General features: G+C 44.2%; 1 protein-coding gene across 15 annotated transcripts in view; it reads left to right on the top strand.

Annotated features, from left to right (window-relative positions):
- Window positions 1–17,643, top strand: part of LOC137321665 (regulating synaptic membrane exocytosis protein 1-like) — a 984,914-nt gene that overhangs the window by 327,636 nt on the left and 639,635 nt on the right. For all 15 annotated transcript variants that reach the window (XM_067984176.1, XM_067984183.1, XM_067984175.1 and 12 more), the window contains one exon: window positions 2,932–3,145. In XM_067984176.1, the coding sequence (XP_067840277.1) occupies window positions 2,932–3,145 (214 nt within the window). The remainder of the gene's footprint in view (window positions 1–2,931; window positions 3,146–17,643) is intronic.

The following is a 17,643-nucleotide window of genomic DNA, read 5'->3' as shown; positions in this document are numbered from 1 at the left end:
TTTGATGTAAGAGGAGACTGTATCCAGTTACAGATGGTTCTACTAGAAATGCTAACGCTTGGCAAAACTATTTACATCTTTACACTCCCTAGACGAATTCTGACGCCTTACTGCTAGAGTACTCTTAGGAGGGACAAGTTGGGGTTTATACGTGTTCATTTTGCAAATGCCACACCTTCTCCTGAGAGCAGTTCAATAATTGAAGTGAAAGAAAATCTTCAGCACCCTCTGGTGGACCTTACTCTGTGTGTCTTTTACACCCTTGATTGATGTTGTTTTACTGATAGTTGTCAGATTTACTACTTGAAGCTTTAACCTATTGATTTTCCCATTAAATGTTCAAATGAAAAAATGGTTACATTTTCCATTGTATTTGTGAATGTGTGCACAAATGCTCTAAAATGTTTATATGGTGACTGTAATTGTATTTATAATATATGTTTATCATTCGGGCCTGTGCATTTCTAGTCACTTTGCTTATGTTGATAGGTGCAATCTGACTTCAACTTTTGAGACACAAGCATTGATCACGTGAATCTTAAAAATGGAATATGCAGAGGGAGGGGGAGGAGTTAGTACCTGTCACTCAGTTTTTTAATTTAACTGGATATTGTGCTGCACATTGAGCCCTGGTGGGAATCCAATCTAAACAGTGTGCACCAGCGGTGAGGGCCAGAGCTTTAATATATGCAAGTTCCTTTCTGTGCTAAGACCCAAGCCTAGCACTGATTCTTATAGAAATGTTCATTTTTTTGAACCATCCAATAGCTGGAGGACAGACCCATCCATACCTGTCCAAAACACATCTCTTAGTACTGCAACATAATCTGAGCACAGAAAGAAATCAACTGTAAATGGAGTGCACTATGCACTGAATTAATGTTGGGTCTGTAAGCTTCATTCATCACCAACATTTTGAAAAATGGAAAATTTTAAAACTGGTGACACTTATGATTTGGGTTCTCTCCCAACATTCTTTATTTGTGCTTGCAACAAAAAGCAGCTTCCATGGGCAGGCTCGGGCCTCCTATGCTTAACCGTATACATATATTGAATGGGATGTAGCAAGCGCCTTGGAGACTTTTTACTACATTAAAGGTCCTATATAAATGTAAGTAGTAGTTGTTGTTATGTCTCAAGCTAACTGTCCAGCCTTTTGTCACTGGATTGGAACAGAGATTGTATGGACTGCCCATTAGTAGTTCACACCTGAATTAAATGGTATTAAAATTAGATATTTTCCAACCTATCCTGATCTCTTCCATAGGCAGAAAAATACCATGTTAATGGACCATACAATTCAGGCCAAAATGACAAAATCAAATGTATTGTATGGCATAAAATTAAACAAACAGCAAATAAATCAGCAATTGAAGTAGCATTACAGCACTTTCACTAATGATTCAAATCATTTTCTGAGGTTGAAATAATGGGGTCAATGTTAACCTCCACCCCCCCACCCGACTCTCTCTCGTCATCAAATTTGTGAAACTCGCTGTGCATGCGCCTGTTTCCATTTTAACCGTGGTGGATATCGGGGCATCCGAGTAAATATTATAATATTTAAATGAGGCTCCTTTCATGCTATTTTGGCAGCGATTTGAGATTAACACCTCCTGCGTGGCTTTCCCGGGGGTCCCAGCATAATTCTGAGCCTTTAGAAATGGAAGGGGAGAGAAATGAGGAAAAAAGAAAACGTTAAGTTGACATTATCACTTATAGAGTATTGGTTGGGGACTGTTACAACAGGTGATAATCCAAACATTTGCGATAATTACTGCTGTTTTCCATAAAATACTGAACTCCGTTTTAACAGAACAGCAGATGTTGTCTTAAACATCTGCAATAAAGGGGAGATCTCATTTGAATGGGCCAGACTGGTGGTATTCCTTTTCTTTTTTGAGCATGAAACACACAATATTGAATTGGAAGAGCTTATTGACTTACACTGATACTTCTTTTCAGATCGCATGCTTTCTTTCCACATAACTGTGAATCTGCGATGAGCCATTTAACCATTGGAGTCTAATGTCCTTTGCTGTGATGTAATAACTGGTACACAAGTATTTGAATCTTTAAAAATAATATTTTTGATTACTTTAACAAGTGACACACTTGATTTAAAGGGCAACCAACAATATTGACATAACTTGACTGTTCACACTCTGCAACATGTTACAGCACATGGTACTAGGAAAAGCTTAAATTAACAAAACCAAGTAGATAAACATGTTTTAGAACATTCCAGATAGCACAAGGCACAGAAGGGAAAGAGGGTGAACACGTGTGTGTGCAGCAAGAGTAGCATTTTTTTTAAAAAGAGGTAATGGTAACAAAGTCAGTGCTTTGAGGGAATTTAGAGGGATGCAATTTACTGATTACAGATTTACATCCATAATCTTTCTCTTTTGGATGCTAACTGATAGCTGTGCACCTCCAGAATTGTCTTTTATTTCTGATTTCTAGCATTTGTATTTTTCTTTTCCGTTTGCATGAAAATGATATCTCTAAGAACATTTTCACAGATTGGAAACAAATTCTGAAAGATATTGGTGTCTCCAGGTGATGAAAATCTATGGCGTTGATTATAGCAGGTTGAAGGAAGTGAAGGGCAAAGGCTGCAAATATTTGGCTAGACATTAGCAGTATTACAAAATTTTTTCTTACCGAAAGAGGCACTTGTGGAATATTTCACATTATTATTGTGTGATATCCCGTTAAATAATCAGCACAGGATTGTCCCTTGGAAAAATTAAAGCAGTAGGACTGGGGGGGGGGCGGTGGGGGGGAGCGGGAGAAGAGCACTTTCTTGTTGGGATGCAGTGAGTGGAGGTCGTGACTGTCGTACACAATATGGAGATGATCACCATTGCCTGCGAAATAGAAACTGAAATCACAGGCCTCACTTTTCTTTATTCACCTCTCCTGCAGGCGATTACATCAGCAATTTGAGAGTTACAAGGAACAGATAAGGAAAATAGGTGAAGAAGCACGTCGTTACCAAGGCGAACACAAGGATGACGCTCCTACCTGTGGGATCTGCCTCAAAACCAAGTTTGCCGATGGCTGTGGCCATATCTGCTCTTACTGCCAGACCAAATTTTGTGCCCGGTGTGGGGGTCGGGTTACTCTTCGCTCAAACAACGTGAGTACACTCAGCAACATCCAATCAAGGATCTGCTCATCATTTATATTTGTGAGCTACTTCACTTATTCATCTGACTGCACTGCAATCACATCATGATTTTGTATAGTTCCTCCATTGAGGAGCAAGGCACAGACCCTGTTCCTTTATTTTAACATGGTCTAACTTAATGGGATATATTTCCCTCAGTTTGTAATGCTAGCGAATAAGATGGCTTCCCTGCTTTATACTCTTACTAACCATTTTGCTAACATTAGCAAACCAAGGAAAGTATACCCCCACTGTGTTCACAAATGTGCCTTTGCCTGTTGTTTGGTCTCCTCCATACATTGGTGAATAGATTTTGTCAGGACAGCGCCAGTACATAGGGGCTCCACGCATTGTTCCATGGAATAGTGAGGCATGAGTTCCCTTCCATGCTTCCCCACACCCTCTCAGTTCTTCTGCTGCTCGGAGGTATTGAGAGGGGGCAGGCACTTCTGCATTGAAAAGGGGGTAGAAATCGGAAGGAGAGTTACCCAAGGTTATCCTGGTGCACTTCCTGGTTTCAGAGTGGTTCTGACTGAGGCATTCGAACCAGTTGCCTCCACACCCTCTCCCTGAGGATGGTATTTGCTTTAGGGAGACCCCAAAAAGAGGAAAGAGGGAATAGGGGCAAGTGTCTGAAAAAAGTGGGAATTTCATCCTAAAAAAATTGAAAGAACATTCATGTATTTTAATAGCAGCTTAGCTGGCTCCCACACTCGTAAGCCTGGAAATTGCTGTTCATGTGTTAATTGTGCATAAGCTATGGGTTACTAAAGATTTCTAGTAAAATGTACGCACGCTGATTTACCCACAATACTGCTTTTTCAGTCTGTGGGCAAAACTGTAGCAATTCTCTCCCATTCTGTAGATCAGTGAGCAAGCGAGAAGGAAGCAGCAGTAACTCCTTCAAATCCACACTATGCGCTGCAATTAGGAGGCAGTTAAGCAGCTGAAATAGTGATGTTCACACATTGACCTGGACTTTGAGGATGCACCTAGAAAACAATGAATTACACAAAAAAACTTGGTAAGTTTACTGATTCTGCACTCTGAGGGGAGTTGCACTTGAAGGAAGTGCAGGTCCGAGATAGGGCTGACACTGTAGCACCAACTGTCCACCCTGCACTCACTCCATGGCTCCCTACCCAGAGTGTGGAATCGGGGAATCTACCCCAGGGAATAGCTCCTTCACAATGAAGTGGTACAAATTTAGAAAATAAACTGCAGTGAAATAAGCTTGGCTGAGCCATTTAAGAAGGAGATGGTCAGATTGCTAATTCAACAGGGAGCAGTGGGTTACAGGCAGGACATCAAATCGTTTGTTGAGGTAAGAACGTGGATCTGATAAGTAGTGTGAACTGAGATCCTATTTTTTCGCATTTAATAGAATCATACGATCATAGATTCTTACAACACAGAGGGAGGCTATTCGGCCCATTGTGCCTGTGCTGGCTCTTTGAAAGAGCTGCCCAATTTAGTCCCACACCCCAGCTTTTTCCCCATAGCCCTGCAAATTAGACCTCTTCAAGCACATGTTCAATTGCCTTTTGAAAGCCCCTATGGAATCTGCTTTCACCACCCTTTCAGGTAGTGCGTTCCAGATCATAACAACCCCCAGCATGAAAAAAATTCTCCTCATTCCCCCTCTAGTTCTTTTGATAATTATTTTAAATCTATCACCTCTGGTTACCAACCCACTTGCCAGAAGAAACAGCTTCTCCCTATTTGCTCTATCAAAACATCTCATTATTTTGAATACCTCTATCAAGTCTCCCCAGAACCTTCTCTGCGCTAAGAAGAACAATCCCAGCTACTCTAGTCTTTCCAGATAACTGAAGTCCTTCATCCCTGGTATCATCCTGGTAAACCTCCTCTGTACCCCTTCCAAGGCCTTGGCATCCTTCCTAAAATGTGGAGCCCAGAATTGTACACAATACTCCAGCTGAGGCCTAACCAGTGATTTGTAAAGGTTCAGCATGACTTCCTTGTTTCTGCATTCAATGCCCCTATTTACAAAACCAAGTATCTCATACGCTTTCTTAACCGCCTTATCAATTTGCCCTGCCACCTTCAAAGATTTGTGAATATGCACCCCCAGGTCCATCTGCTCTTGCAACCCCTTCAAAATACCACCATTTAGATTATACTGCCTCTCCATGTCGTTCCTCCCGAAGTTAATCACTTCACACATTAAATTGTATCTGCCATGTGTCTGCCCATTTCATCAGTCTGTCTATGTCCTCCTGAAGTCTGCTACTATCCTGCTCACTATTTACTACGATGCCAAGTTTTGTATCATCCATAAACTTCGAAATTGTACTCCCTATACCCAAGTCCAGATCATTTTTATATTAAAGCAATGGTCCTAATACCAAACCCTGGGGGACCCCTCTGCATATTTCTCTGCTGTCAGAAAAACATCTGTTCACCACTACTCTCTGCCCCCTATCCCTCAGCCGATTACGTACCCTGCATTCCACCATCTCTTTAATCCCATGTGCTTCTATTTTCCAAATAAGTCTGTAATTGGTACTTTATGAAATGCCTTTTGAAAGTCCATATATACAACATCTACTGCACTACCTTCATCAACCCTCTCTGATACTTCATTCAAGAACTCAATCAGGTTAGTCAGACACGATTTGCCTTTAACAAATCCATGCTGGCTGTCCTCTATTAACCCATGCTTCTCCAATTGAGAATTAATTTTGCCCTTGACAATGGTCTCTAGTAGTTTTCCCACCACTAACGTTAGACTAATTGGCCTGTAGATTTTTTTACATTTTTTTTACAACTTTTCTTTCTTTCAGTTGCTCTTTCTGTAAGATAGTGTATTATATAATAGGTTAAGAACGTGTCAGTGGCCGGGAAACCTGGAAATAACGGGAATGCGGAGGTCCTGTCGAATTTAATGGCAGGACCTCATCAGAATTTTTTACCCCGTTGCCCACCCGGCAGCCGGCCAGATTGAGAGGCTGGGCAGGAAAGCCTGCTGTGGAAGGCAGCAGCCGGGCATCGCTGGGGGTGGTCCCCGGCAATCGAGAAGATCGGGGGGAGGGGGGGCCTTGGAGCACACCAGCAAGAAGGGAGGTGGGGGAAGATATTGTGGTGGTGGGGTGGGTGGGGGGGAGAGATAGATAGAGATCATGGGGTTCAGCCAATCACAGGGAAGGAGAGCTAGAGATTTTGGGGGGGGTGGTGTGGAGAGATCACAGGGGTGGGTCGACAGATTGTGGTGGGGGTGGGGGTGGAGGGTTGGCCGATTGTGGGGAGGGAGTGATCATGGCACAAGATGTGCTTGAGGGGCAGGAGAAGCACTCCTGCTCCTCCTGGCCCACAAGTAATGCTGGAAAAGCACTTATCTATTGGAGCCGGCAACTCCCACCTTCCTTCAGCTGCCGGGTTTCCTACGCCCTGGAAAACGCAGCTCGCAGCCGTTAAATTCAAATGACTGCCAAATTCTGAGGAGCACGGCCTCATTTAAATACTATAATTACAGACACACCTCTCCAGAGCGGGTTACTCGGCTGCCCCCAAACCCGCTGCAGTAAAACAGAAGCAGGTGCGTTCGTGGCAGGTTGGGGGTCCGATTTTAACAATTTAACCCCCCCCCCCGACCTCTCCAACCCATTGTTGGGGTGGGGGGGGGGGGTGGTTAAAATTCCCCCCAGTATGTCTGAACTAAATTACTGATAATCTGAGAAAGAATGAATGGTAACAACCATGGTTATCTTATTGCCTATTGACAAGAGAAGGGGCCATTCACATTACCACCTGCAGTCATGTATGACACACAAAGATCATATGACAGTAGTCTCAGAATTCATAGGTTCAGAGCAAATCACCTGACATTGCTTAGAAACCGTCTATCCAGGCGCATGAACTATATTTAGTAGTTTTTTGGTATTCAGCACTCAGAACTCGCTTGGATTGGAGTAGCTCTCAGTCCCTGATGGGGTATCCTACTTGTGAGTAGACATGCTTATACTTTCTGTTAATATTTAATAAACCAACAAGTTTATCTCTGGTGTGCGAACCTACATGATTTGGATTGACCTTCACAATCAATCTAACAATTTCAATCACAGAAAGTCTTACCGGGAAGACTGTCTTGAAGTATCAGGATGGTAATGCTCCCAACTTGCCATTCCCCCCTCGCCCCCATGCACCATTACAACCTTTCCATGATGGAGAAGATAAGATATACTTTCAATGTAAAGTATCATCATCATCTGCTTGTCCCAGAAAGAATCATTTTAAAGTCTCCTACTATCAATTTTAAACCTGTTCCTCCTGGTACTTGCCATTTTAGGCCTCAAACTCATCCATAAGCAGCTCCATGCTTTTCAACCCTGGAATGCTAATTCACAAAGGCATCAAGTTAAGTACAGAAGCCAGCCACAGCTGAGGAGGTCTTTTTGACAGATATCTAGGAGGCTTGGAGAATAAATTTAAAGTTCAAATCACTACTGTTAGAATGAACTCTACTTCTCAACCTTGGTCTTGCCCTGCACAAATCTCAAAAGGTCTGCTTTTACATCAAAGGAAGGACGCCCTTATAATCTATGAACAGTCTAGTGGTCTGCAGCCTTCTACGTCTCACAGCCGTCACGTGAAATGTGAGTGGGAACTCAGAGTGATCTCCTCCCATAATCATCGATGGAGATTATTGCCTTTACCCTTTGCCTAGATTTCTCTAAAAACAAATGGAGGAGGAATACAGCACTCTAGAAATATTTTCCCCCTACACTTATTAACCTTTTCCTTTGCTTCGCCCAACTGGCCATTCTTCATGTATGAGCCAAGATAGTGAATGATGAGCCATCTGGCATGGAGAGAAGGCATCATAGCCCTGCCTAATGCTCACCAATAAAACAACACTTTCTTTGGCAATCCCTCGATAATCGAGTAAGATTTTTTCTCAGAAAAAAAAATTGAGTTTTAAGATTGGCCATAACTTTGATGAGCCTTTAGAGACATATTTTAACACAAGTACCTTGTACAGCAGAGGTCTCTGGATACAATCAGGAGCAGGAATCTTGGCTGAGTTTTCTCTTCCCTAACCTGGAGACGCTGAAGCCAATTGCTGGAAGAAGTCCTTGCTCTGAATTCATCTGCTGCAAAAGGGGAAATTTCCTTTGATATTTTTCTTTTCATTATTTTGCTCCCTCTTTGACTCTTTGCTGGGGGGTATGGTTCCATGGCAACAGTCACCCTCTGCACCTCACTCAAGTGGCCATTCTTCATGAGTGAGCTTTGATAGAAGGCTATTTGATCACGGAAGGGGAGGGAAGGGTGGATCACAGCTGAGCCTGATATTGTTTTCACCCAACATCTTACTGCACACAGGCACACACTTCCAGCAATCTATCACTGTGAGATATTGTACTGCCCCTTCTGCCCATGATGGGAGATTAGCTACACAGCACTGAGTGTGGGTTGAATCTGGGGCCTTCCTGAGCTTGGGATGCTCTGAATTTGTTTGAAAACTCCTAATAAAAAATATACATATAACACATGAAATTTCTTCACTATATCTTAGGGCTCGATTTTGCATTGGTGGCAGGTTGGCAGCGGGGGGTGACACGATCGCATGTTGATTGCTGACGATTAACATCCTCTCTGGGTTTCCCGCCTGGCAGCCAGCCTGATTGACAGGCTGACTGCCGTCAGGAACTGCAACGCGAGGGGCGGGGGGGAGAGAAAGTGAGAGAGCGAGACGTCATCCAGCACTGGAACGGAAGACCAGGGTGGGGGGGGGAGTGGAAGATCCGGTGGAGAATGGAAGATCGGGGCGGGGAGAGGGGAAGATCGGGAGGACATCGGGGGGGGGGGGGTGAAAAGGGGGAGATTGGTAGGACATCGGGGGGTGAAGAAGGGGAGATCGGAGAGGGAGACATCGGACATCAGAGCAGGGTGCAAAGGTAGGTTCATTTTGTGTTTTAACTTCCTTCAATGATGTTTTAAGTAATTTATTTAGTTTCTTTTTCCCTGATCTGGCCCTTAACGTCTGGTCTCACCAGGTGTGAATCAGAAGCGGTGAGCAAGCCCCCCAGGTAAGTTAAAAATCATTATAATTACTTCATCTGCCACAGGTAAAGTGCCTTAAGTACCTCAATGAGGTACATTTGGCTCTTTAACTGTCATCCCGCCGCTTTAATTGCCGGCGGGACTTCAGTTTTCGGTCACCCGTGAGCACACAGGTGGGTCCCTGGGAAACTCGGAAGTCAGCAGGTTGGAGCCGGTTTCCGAACCCGAATGGGATTTGCGCGATTTTTGGAGCCCTCCCGCCCCCAAAGCACCCGCAATTGCCCCCTAAAATTGAGCCCTTACTCTCAAAACACAAACCATTTCTAGACAAATTTAAACAATTCAGAAAAATCTTGAAGTTTTTCCCTCTTTGAGATTTGCACTTATATAATTTCAGATTATAATTTTTAAATGTTCAAGCACAAACAAGAATGATGCAAAAAAGGTAATTTTTCTCTTAGAACGAGAACTGTGTACAGCTCACTCACATTTTACTATAGATGGCGCTGTCCTCTAATAATATCAAAACAAGCAATCTATACATTTAGCACACCTTCTATTGAAAACTCCTATGTAAACATTCTGCGGGGGGAAGGGGAACAGCCAGAAATCATGATCCATGTGGGTTAAAATAATATAGGAAAGAAAAAGGATGAGGTCCTGTGGTCAGAGTTTCAGGAGCTAGGGAGGAAGTTAAAGAAGACCTCAAAGGTAAGACCTCTGGATTACTCCCAGTGCCTTGCGCTAGTGAATACAGAAATAGGAAGTTAAGGCAGATTAATGCGTAGCTAGAAACATGGTGCAAGAGAAAGGGCTTCAGAGTCTTGGGGCATTGGGACCAGGTCTGGGGCAAGAGGGACCTGCTTGAAATGGACGGGTTGCACCTCGACAGAGCTGGGACCAATGGCCTTGTGGGGAGGTTCTCTAATGCTGTGGGGGAAGGTTTAAACTAATTTGGCAGCGGGATGGGCACCAGGATGTAACATTAGAACGGAGAAACAAGGTGCACAAAGGATTGGGAGAGACAGATAACGTTAGAGTAAGAAATAGTACAGTATTAGGTGGGATCAGACTGAGCGAGAGTATGAGAAAGCTTAAGATTGGTTTCGAGTGCATGTGTGTAAATGCACGAAGCGCGGTAAATGAGGTTGGAGAGCTGCAGGTGCAAATTGCCACATGGGAATATGATGTAACGGTGATAACGGAGACCTGGCTCAAAAAAGGGCAGGATCGGGTACTACATATTCCTGGATACAAGGTGTTCAGGAAAGTTAAGGAAGGAAAGAAAGGGGTGGAGGGTGGTGACAGTATTGATTAAGGAGAGTATTGCAGTGCTGGAGAGAGAGGATGTGCTTGAGGGGTTAAGGACAGAATCTATTTGGTTAGGGTTAAGAAACAATAGAGGTGCCTTTACACTACTGGGTGTATTCTACAGGCCACCAACTAGTGGGAAGGATAGAGAGGAGCAAATTTGCAGGGAAATTACAGAGAGGTGCAAGAACTATAAAGTAGTGATATTGGGGGACTTCAACTATCCTAATATAGGCTGGGATAGTGATAGTGTAAAGGGCAAAGAGGGGGAGGATTTTCTGAGGTGTGTTCAGGAGAACTTTCTTGATCAGTATGTTTCTGGCCCAACGAGGAAGGAGGCATTGCTGGATCTGGTTCTGGGGAATGAGGTGGGTCAAGTGGAGCAAGTGTCTGTGGGGGAACATTTAGGGAACAGGGATCATAGTATCATAAGGTTTAGATTAGTTATGGAAAAGGACAAGGAGCGATCTAGAGTAAAAATAATTAATTGGAGGAGGGCCAATTTCAGTGGGTTGAGAACGGATCTGGCCCGGGTAAATTGGAATCAAAGATCGGCAGCAAAACTGTAATCGAACAATGGGCGGCCTTCAAAGAGGAGATGGTTCGGGTACAGTCTAGGGGGAAAGGTAGGGCAACCAAAACCAGAGCTCCCTGGATGCGAAAAAGATAGAGAGGGAAAGTAGAGAGTGAGGAGGACATAAAAAACTTACAAGGGGATATAGACAGGCTGGTTGAGTGGGCGGAGATTTGGCAGATGCAATACAATATTGGAAAATGTGAGGTTATGCACTTTGGCAGGAAAAATCGGAGAGCAAGTTATTATCTTAATGGCGAGAAACTGGAAAGTACTGCAGTACAAAGGGATCTGGGGGTCCTAGTGCAAGAAAATCAAAAAGTTAGTATGCAGGTGCAGCAGGTGATCAAGAAGGCCAACGGAATGTTGGCTTTTATTGCTAGGGGGATAGAATATAAAAACAGGGAGGTATTGCTGCAGTTATATAAGGTATTGGTGAGACCGCACCTGGAATACTGCGTACAGCTTTGGCGTCCATACTTAAGAAAAGACATACTTGCTCTCGAGGCAGTACAAAGAAGGTTCACTCGGTTAATCCCGGTGATAAGGGGGTAGACATATGAGGAGAGGTTGAGTAGATTGGGACTCTACTCATTGGAGTTCAGAAGAATGAGAGGCGATCTTATTGAAACATATAAGATTGTGAAGGGGCTTGATCGGGTGGATGCGGTAAGGATGTTCCCAAGGATGGGTGAAACTAGAACTAGGGGGCATAATCTTAGAATAAGGGGCTGCTTTTGCAAAACTGAGATGAGGAGAAATTTCTTCACTCAGAGGGTAGTAGGTCTGTGGAATTTGCTGCCCCAGGAAGCTGTGGAAGCTACATCATTAGCTAAATTTAAAACAGAAATAGACAGTTTCCTTGAAGTAAAGAGAATTAGGGGTTACGGGGAGCGGGCAGGAAATTGGACATGAAGCTGAGTTCGGATCGGTCAAGGCCCTGTGGGTGGCGGAGTGGGCCCAGGGGCTGAGTGGCCGGGTCCAGCTCCTACTTCTTGTGTTCTTTAGATTTGAGGTTAGGATCAGATCAGCCATGATCTTATTGAATGGCGGAGCAGGCTCGAGGGGCCGATTGGCCTACTCCTGCTCCTATTTCTTATGTTCTTATGTTCTTAGAGTAAGATGAAGTAGATGTCAGATGTCAGGTTGATAATACAAGTGAGAACCAGGCAGAATATAGAAAGTACAAAGGAGAAGTGAAAAGGGAAATAAGAGGGGCAAAGAAAGAGTATGAGACTAGACTGGCGGCTAACATGAAAGGGAATCCAAAAGACTTCTATTGGCATTTAAATAGACTCTACGCTTGGAGGCAGAGGGGATGGCCGAGGTTCTAAATGAGTACTTTGCATCAGTCTTCACCAAGAAAGAAGATACTGCAAAAGTCACAGTAAAAGGAGGTAGTTGAGATACTGGATGGGCTAAAAGTTGATAAAGAGGAGGTACTAGAAAGGCTGGCTATAATTAAAGTAGATAAGTTACCCGGTCTGGATGGGATGCATCCTAGGTTGCTGATGGAAGTAAGGATGGAAATTGTGGAGTCACTGGCCGTAATCTTCCAATCCTCCTTAGAAACAGGGGGTGGTGCCAGAGGACAGGAGAATTGCAAATGTTACACCCTTGTTCAAAATAGGGTGTAAGGATAAACCCAGCAACTACAGGCCAGTCAGTTTAACCTCGGTGGTGGGGAAGCTTTTAGAAACAATAATCCGGGACAAAATTAATTGTCATTTGGACCAGAAAGCCAGCATGGATTTGTTAAATTGTGTTTAACTAAGTTGATTGAGTTTTCACACTTAACTCGGGCCACCCTAGTGCTAAATGAGCATATTAAACATCATATGAACAGCTTTCAAGACTATTATCATCTGAATGCAATTCATTCAAACTCATGAAGAAGGAGATAGAATGGGTGGAATTTACCTCGCCAAGTAACTCCAAACCAGACCATTGTTTCCAGCAACTAGCACCTAGTCTATATCTGCGGAAAGCCGCATCCTGAAATAATAAACCTCTTTGCTCACCCAGGTAAATGGGAAACGACTAACCAAGTCCCAGTGATGTAAAGAATTCCGTGCAATTCCATGGGGAAAGAGCAGGGGAGTGGGACTAATTGGACAGCTCTTTCAAAGAGCCGGCACAGGCACAATGGGCAGAATGGCCTCCTTCTGTTCTGTATCATCCTATGATTCTATAAGATTAACCACAAAGAATCATGGAATGATACAGCACAGAAGGAGTCCATTTGGCCCATCGTGCCTGTGCTGTCTCTTTGAAAGAGCTATCCAATTTGTCCCATTCCCCTGCTCTTTTTTTAAATTTTTCTCTTTTGGAAGTTACTATTGAATCTGCTTCCACCACCCTTTCAGGCAATGCATTCCAGATCATTATAAAACTCTTCATAAAAAATGTTTCCTCATGTCGCCTGTAGCTCTTTTGCCGATCACCTTAAATCTGGGTCCTCTGGTTACCGACCCTTTAGCCACTGGAAACAGTTTCTCCTTGTTTACTCTATCAAAGCCATTCATGTTTTTGAACACCTCTATCAAATCTCCTCTTAACCTTTTCTGCTCTAAGGAGAACAACCCCAGCTTCTATAGTCTCTTCACATAACTGAAGTCCCTCATCCCTGGCACCATTCTAGTAAATTTCTTCTGCACCTTCTCTAAGACCTTGACATCCTTCCTAAAGTGTGGTGCCCAAAATTGAACACAATATTCCAGCTGAGGCCTAACCAGTGTTTTATAAAGGTTTAGTATAACTTCCTTGCTTATATGCCTCCATTAAGCAAAGGATCCCATATGCTTTTTTAACAGCCTTTTCAACGTGTCCTGCCACCTTCAAAGATTTGTGTATGTCCACCCCCAGGTCTCTCTGTTCCTGCAACCCCTTTAAAATTGTACCATTTAGTTTATATTGCCTCTCCTCATTCTTCCTACCAAAATGTATCACTTCACATATTAAGTTTCATCTGCCATGTGTCTGCCCATTTCACCAGTCTGTCTTTGCCCCCCTGAAGTCTGTTGCTATCCTTCACATTGTTTACTACATTTCTGAGTTTTGTGTCATCTGCAAACTTTGAAATTATATCCTGTATACCCAAGTTCATGTCATTAATATATATCAAAAAGAGCAGTGGTCCTAATACTGACCCCTGCGGAACACCAATGTACACTTCCCTCCAGTCTGCTCTCTGCTTTTTGTCCCTTAGCCAATTTCGTGTCCGCACAATCACTGCCCCTTTATTCCCATGGGCTTCAATTTTGCTAAAACATTTATCATGTGGTGCTTTATCAAACACCATTTGAAAATCCATATGCATAGCAACAACCACACTATCCTCATCATCCCTCTCCGTTATTTCATCAAAGAACTCAGTCAAGTTAGGCAAACACGATTTGTCTTTTACAAATCCGTGCTAGTTTTCGTTTAGTAACTCATATTTTTCCAGGTGCCAGTTAATTTTGTCTCGGACGATTCCCCTCTCAAATTTCCCTACCACCGCTGTCAGGCTGACTGATCTGTAGTTGTCGGGTTTATCCTTCTCCTCTTTCTTGAACAGGGGTGTAACATTTGCAATGCTCCAGTCCTCTGGCACTACTTCCATATCTAAGAAGGATTGGAAGATTGTGGCCAGAGCCTCATCAATTTCCACTCTTACTTCCTTCAACAACCTGGGATGCATCCTGAGAGACTTTTCTACTTTGAGCACTGCCAACCTTATAAGTTTCCCATTATCACTGCTCTAAAGTTCTTGCATCTTTCTGCAATTTGCAGCAAATTTGCTCCTCTTTCTCCTTCCCACTGTTTGGTGACCTTTAGTATAGGCCCAGTAGCATAATTGGTCCTCTGTTGTTCCTTAATTCTAACCAAGTAGATTCTGCTTTGAGCCCTCAAGTACATCATCCCTTTCCACTGCTGTAACAGTATCTTTGATCAATACTGCCTCCCCCCCCCACCCCACTCCTTTTTTTCCTTACGTATCTTTCCTGAATACTTTGTAGCCAGGAATATTAAGTGCCCAATCCTCCCCTTGTTTAAGCCAGATTTCCGGTATTGCCACTATATCATAATTCCATGTGGCAATTTGTGCCTGCAGCTCACCAACCTTATTTACCACGTTCCCTGCATTTGCGAACATGCACTCCAAACCCATCTGTCTGCCTCGCATTTCTCCCCTGTCTGATCCCTCCTATTTCTGAACAGGAAATTAATTTTAATGCTGTTTGCCTCTCCCGGTCCTCTGTGCACCTTATTTCTCCTCTCTAATGCTTTATCGTAGTCCCCCTCCCCCTGCCAAATTGGTTTAAACCCTCCCCCACAGCACTAGTTAACTTCCCCATCAGGACATTGGTCCCAGCACTGTTGCGGTGCAACCCGTCCATCTTGTACAGGTCCTTCCTGCCCCTGACCTGGTACCAATGTCCCAGGAATCTGAAGCCCTCCGTCCTGCACCGTCTCTCAGCCACAGCCACGCATTAACCTGAAACTAGGTAACCTCAGTAACTAATGTCTCTAAAATGTGAGACACAGAGTAAGTGGAAAAATCTACTTTCATTTTACAAAACAGACTTTTGATGTCCAGTAGAAATTTCTGCAATAAATTAATATGCCCACCATTTTTTTCAAATCTGGAAAGTGTCTTATCAGCACCAAGAGCTCAGAGCTGCCCCACACAAACAAAAGAATATCATTCATGTCTCACGCGATCTAGCACTCACTATAGCCAAGTTCGGTCTTACCGCTTCTCTAGTGAACTCATGATCTTTTCTATGTACAAATCGAAGAGGTGATAGAAGACACCCCTGGTTAGTTCTTTAATGCAGCCTAAAGCATGGAGATAGATCAAACTTATGGGGTTAATCATAGCAGAAGGCTCACTCAGGATATATCCAGCAAGTACAGGCCAGTCAGTTTAACCTCAGTGGTGGGGAAACTTTTAGAAAAGATAATCCGGGACAGAATTAACAGTCACTTGGACGAGGGTTGATTGATTAGGGAAAGCCAGCGCGGATTTGTTAAAGGCAAATCATGTTTAATTAACCTGATAGAGTTTTTTGATGAGGTAACAGAGAAGGTAGATGAGGGCAATGCAGTTGATGTGGTGTATACGGACTTTCAAAAGGCGTTTGATAAAGTGCCACACGGTAGGCTTATCATCAAGATTGCAGTCCATGGAATAAAGGGGGCAGTAGCAACCTGGATACAGAATTAGCTAAGTGACAGGAAACAGAGTAATGGTGAACGGTTGTTTTTCGGACTGGAGGGAAGTATATAGTGGTGTTCCCCAGGGGTCAGTGCTGGGACCACTGCTTTTCTTGATATATATTAATGACTTGGACTTGGGTGTACAGGGCACAATTTCTGCCAATGAGAACAGTTTCTCTCTATCTACTCTGTCTAGACACTTCATGATTTTGAATACCTCTATCAAATCTCCTCACAACCATCTCTGTTCCAAGGAGAACAACACCAGCTCCTCCAGTCTATCCACGTAACTAAAGTCCCTCATCCCTGCAATCATTCTGGTAAATCTCTTCTGCACCCTCTCTAAGGCCTTCACATCTTTTCTGAAGTGCGCTGCCCAGAGCTGGATACAATACCCCAGTTGTGGCCGAACCAGTTTTTATAAAGGTTCATCATGACTTCCTTACCTTTGTACTCTATGGGCCCGATTTTACCAGGGGTGCGGGTTCTCGGCGGGTGGTCAACGCGCCCGTTGAAATTAGTGGGTTTCCCACGCGATCGTAGCAGACAACCCACTAATTGGATCCACTTACCTGCTCCTCCGGGTTCCCCGCCGCTGATCTGCGGGTCGGGCGGGCTGCGCATGCGCAGTACGATCTGTCAGCTGGAGGTGCTCTATTTAAAGGGGCAGTCCTCCACTGACAGATGCTGCAACCAATAGCAAAGATGACTGCATGGAGCAGCCCAGGGGGAAGGCTGCTCCCAGTCTAATGATGCCTCACCCCGGGTATCAATACATGGGGTGAGGAGGAGTGGGAGGACAGAGATCTTCCACCCGGCGGGCGGGAGGAAGCGGCCCGCCTCCGCCACCAGGAAGGCCTGGCTCGAGGTGGCAGAGGGGGTCACCTGCGCCACCAACATATCGCCCACCTGCACACAGTGCAGGAGGCGCTCCAATGACCTCAGTGGGTCATCCAAAGTGAGTACACGTAGTCGTTCCCCTACACTCCGTCTGCCACATCACTGCCCCCACCCCACATCTCCTTCAGCACTGCCAACACTACTCTGTCACATCACCCCTCATACCCACTCAAACCCCATCCTCATCTTACCTGCACCTACTCACCTCGCCAGTACTCATCCCGCCACTACCACTCAACCCAATCCTCATACAATCTCATGGCTCTATCCTATACTCACCCTCTCGTGCATCTCTCTCACGGCCAGCCTCACTCAACCTGACACCACCTGTGCTGCAGCCACAGGGCATGCATCACATATGTGCAGTAGGCAGCGTAAGGCAAACGTGTCGTGAGCATGAAGGGGATGCACAAGGGTGTTTGAGGGTTTGTCATGGTTGTTACTTATATTG

Source organism: Heptranchias perlo, chromosome 5 (assembly GCF_035084215.1).
Source record: "Heptranchias perlo isolate sHepPer1 chromosome 5, sHepPer1.hap1, whole genome shotgun sequence".
Lineage (NCBI taxonomy): Eukaryota > Metazoa > Chordata > Chondrichthyes > Hexanchiformes > Hexanchidae > Heptranchias > Heptranchias perlo.
This window is presented reverse-complemented; position numbering and strand designations above follow the sequence as displayed.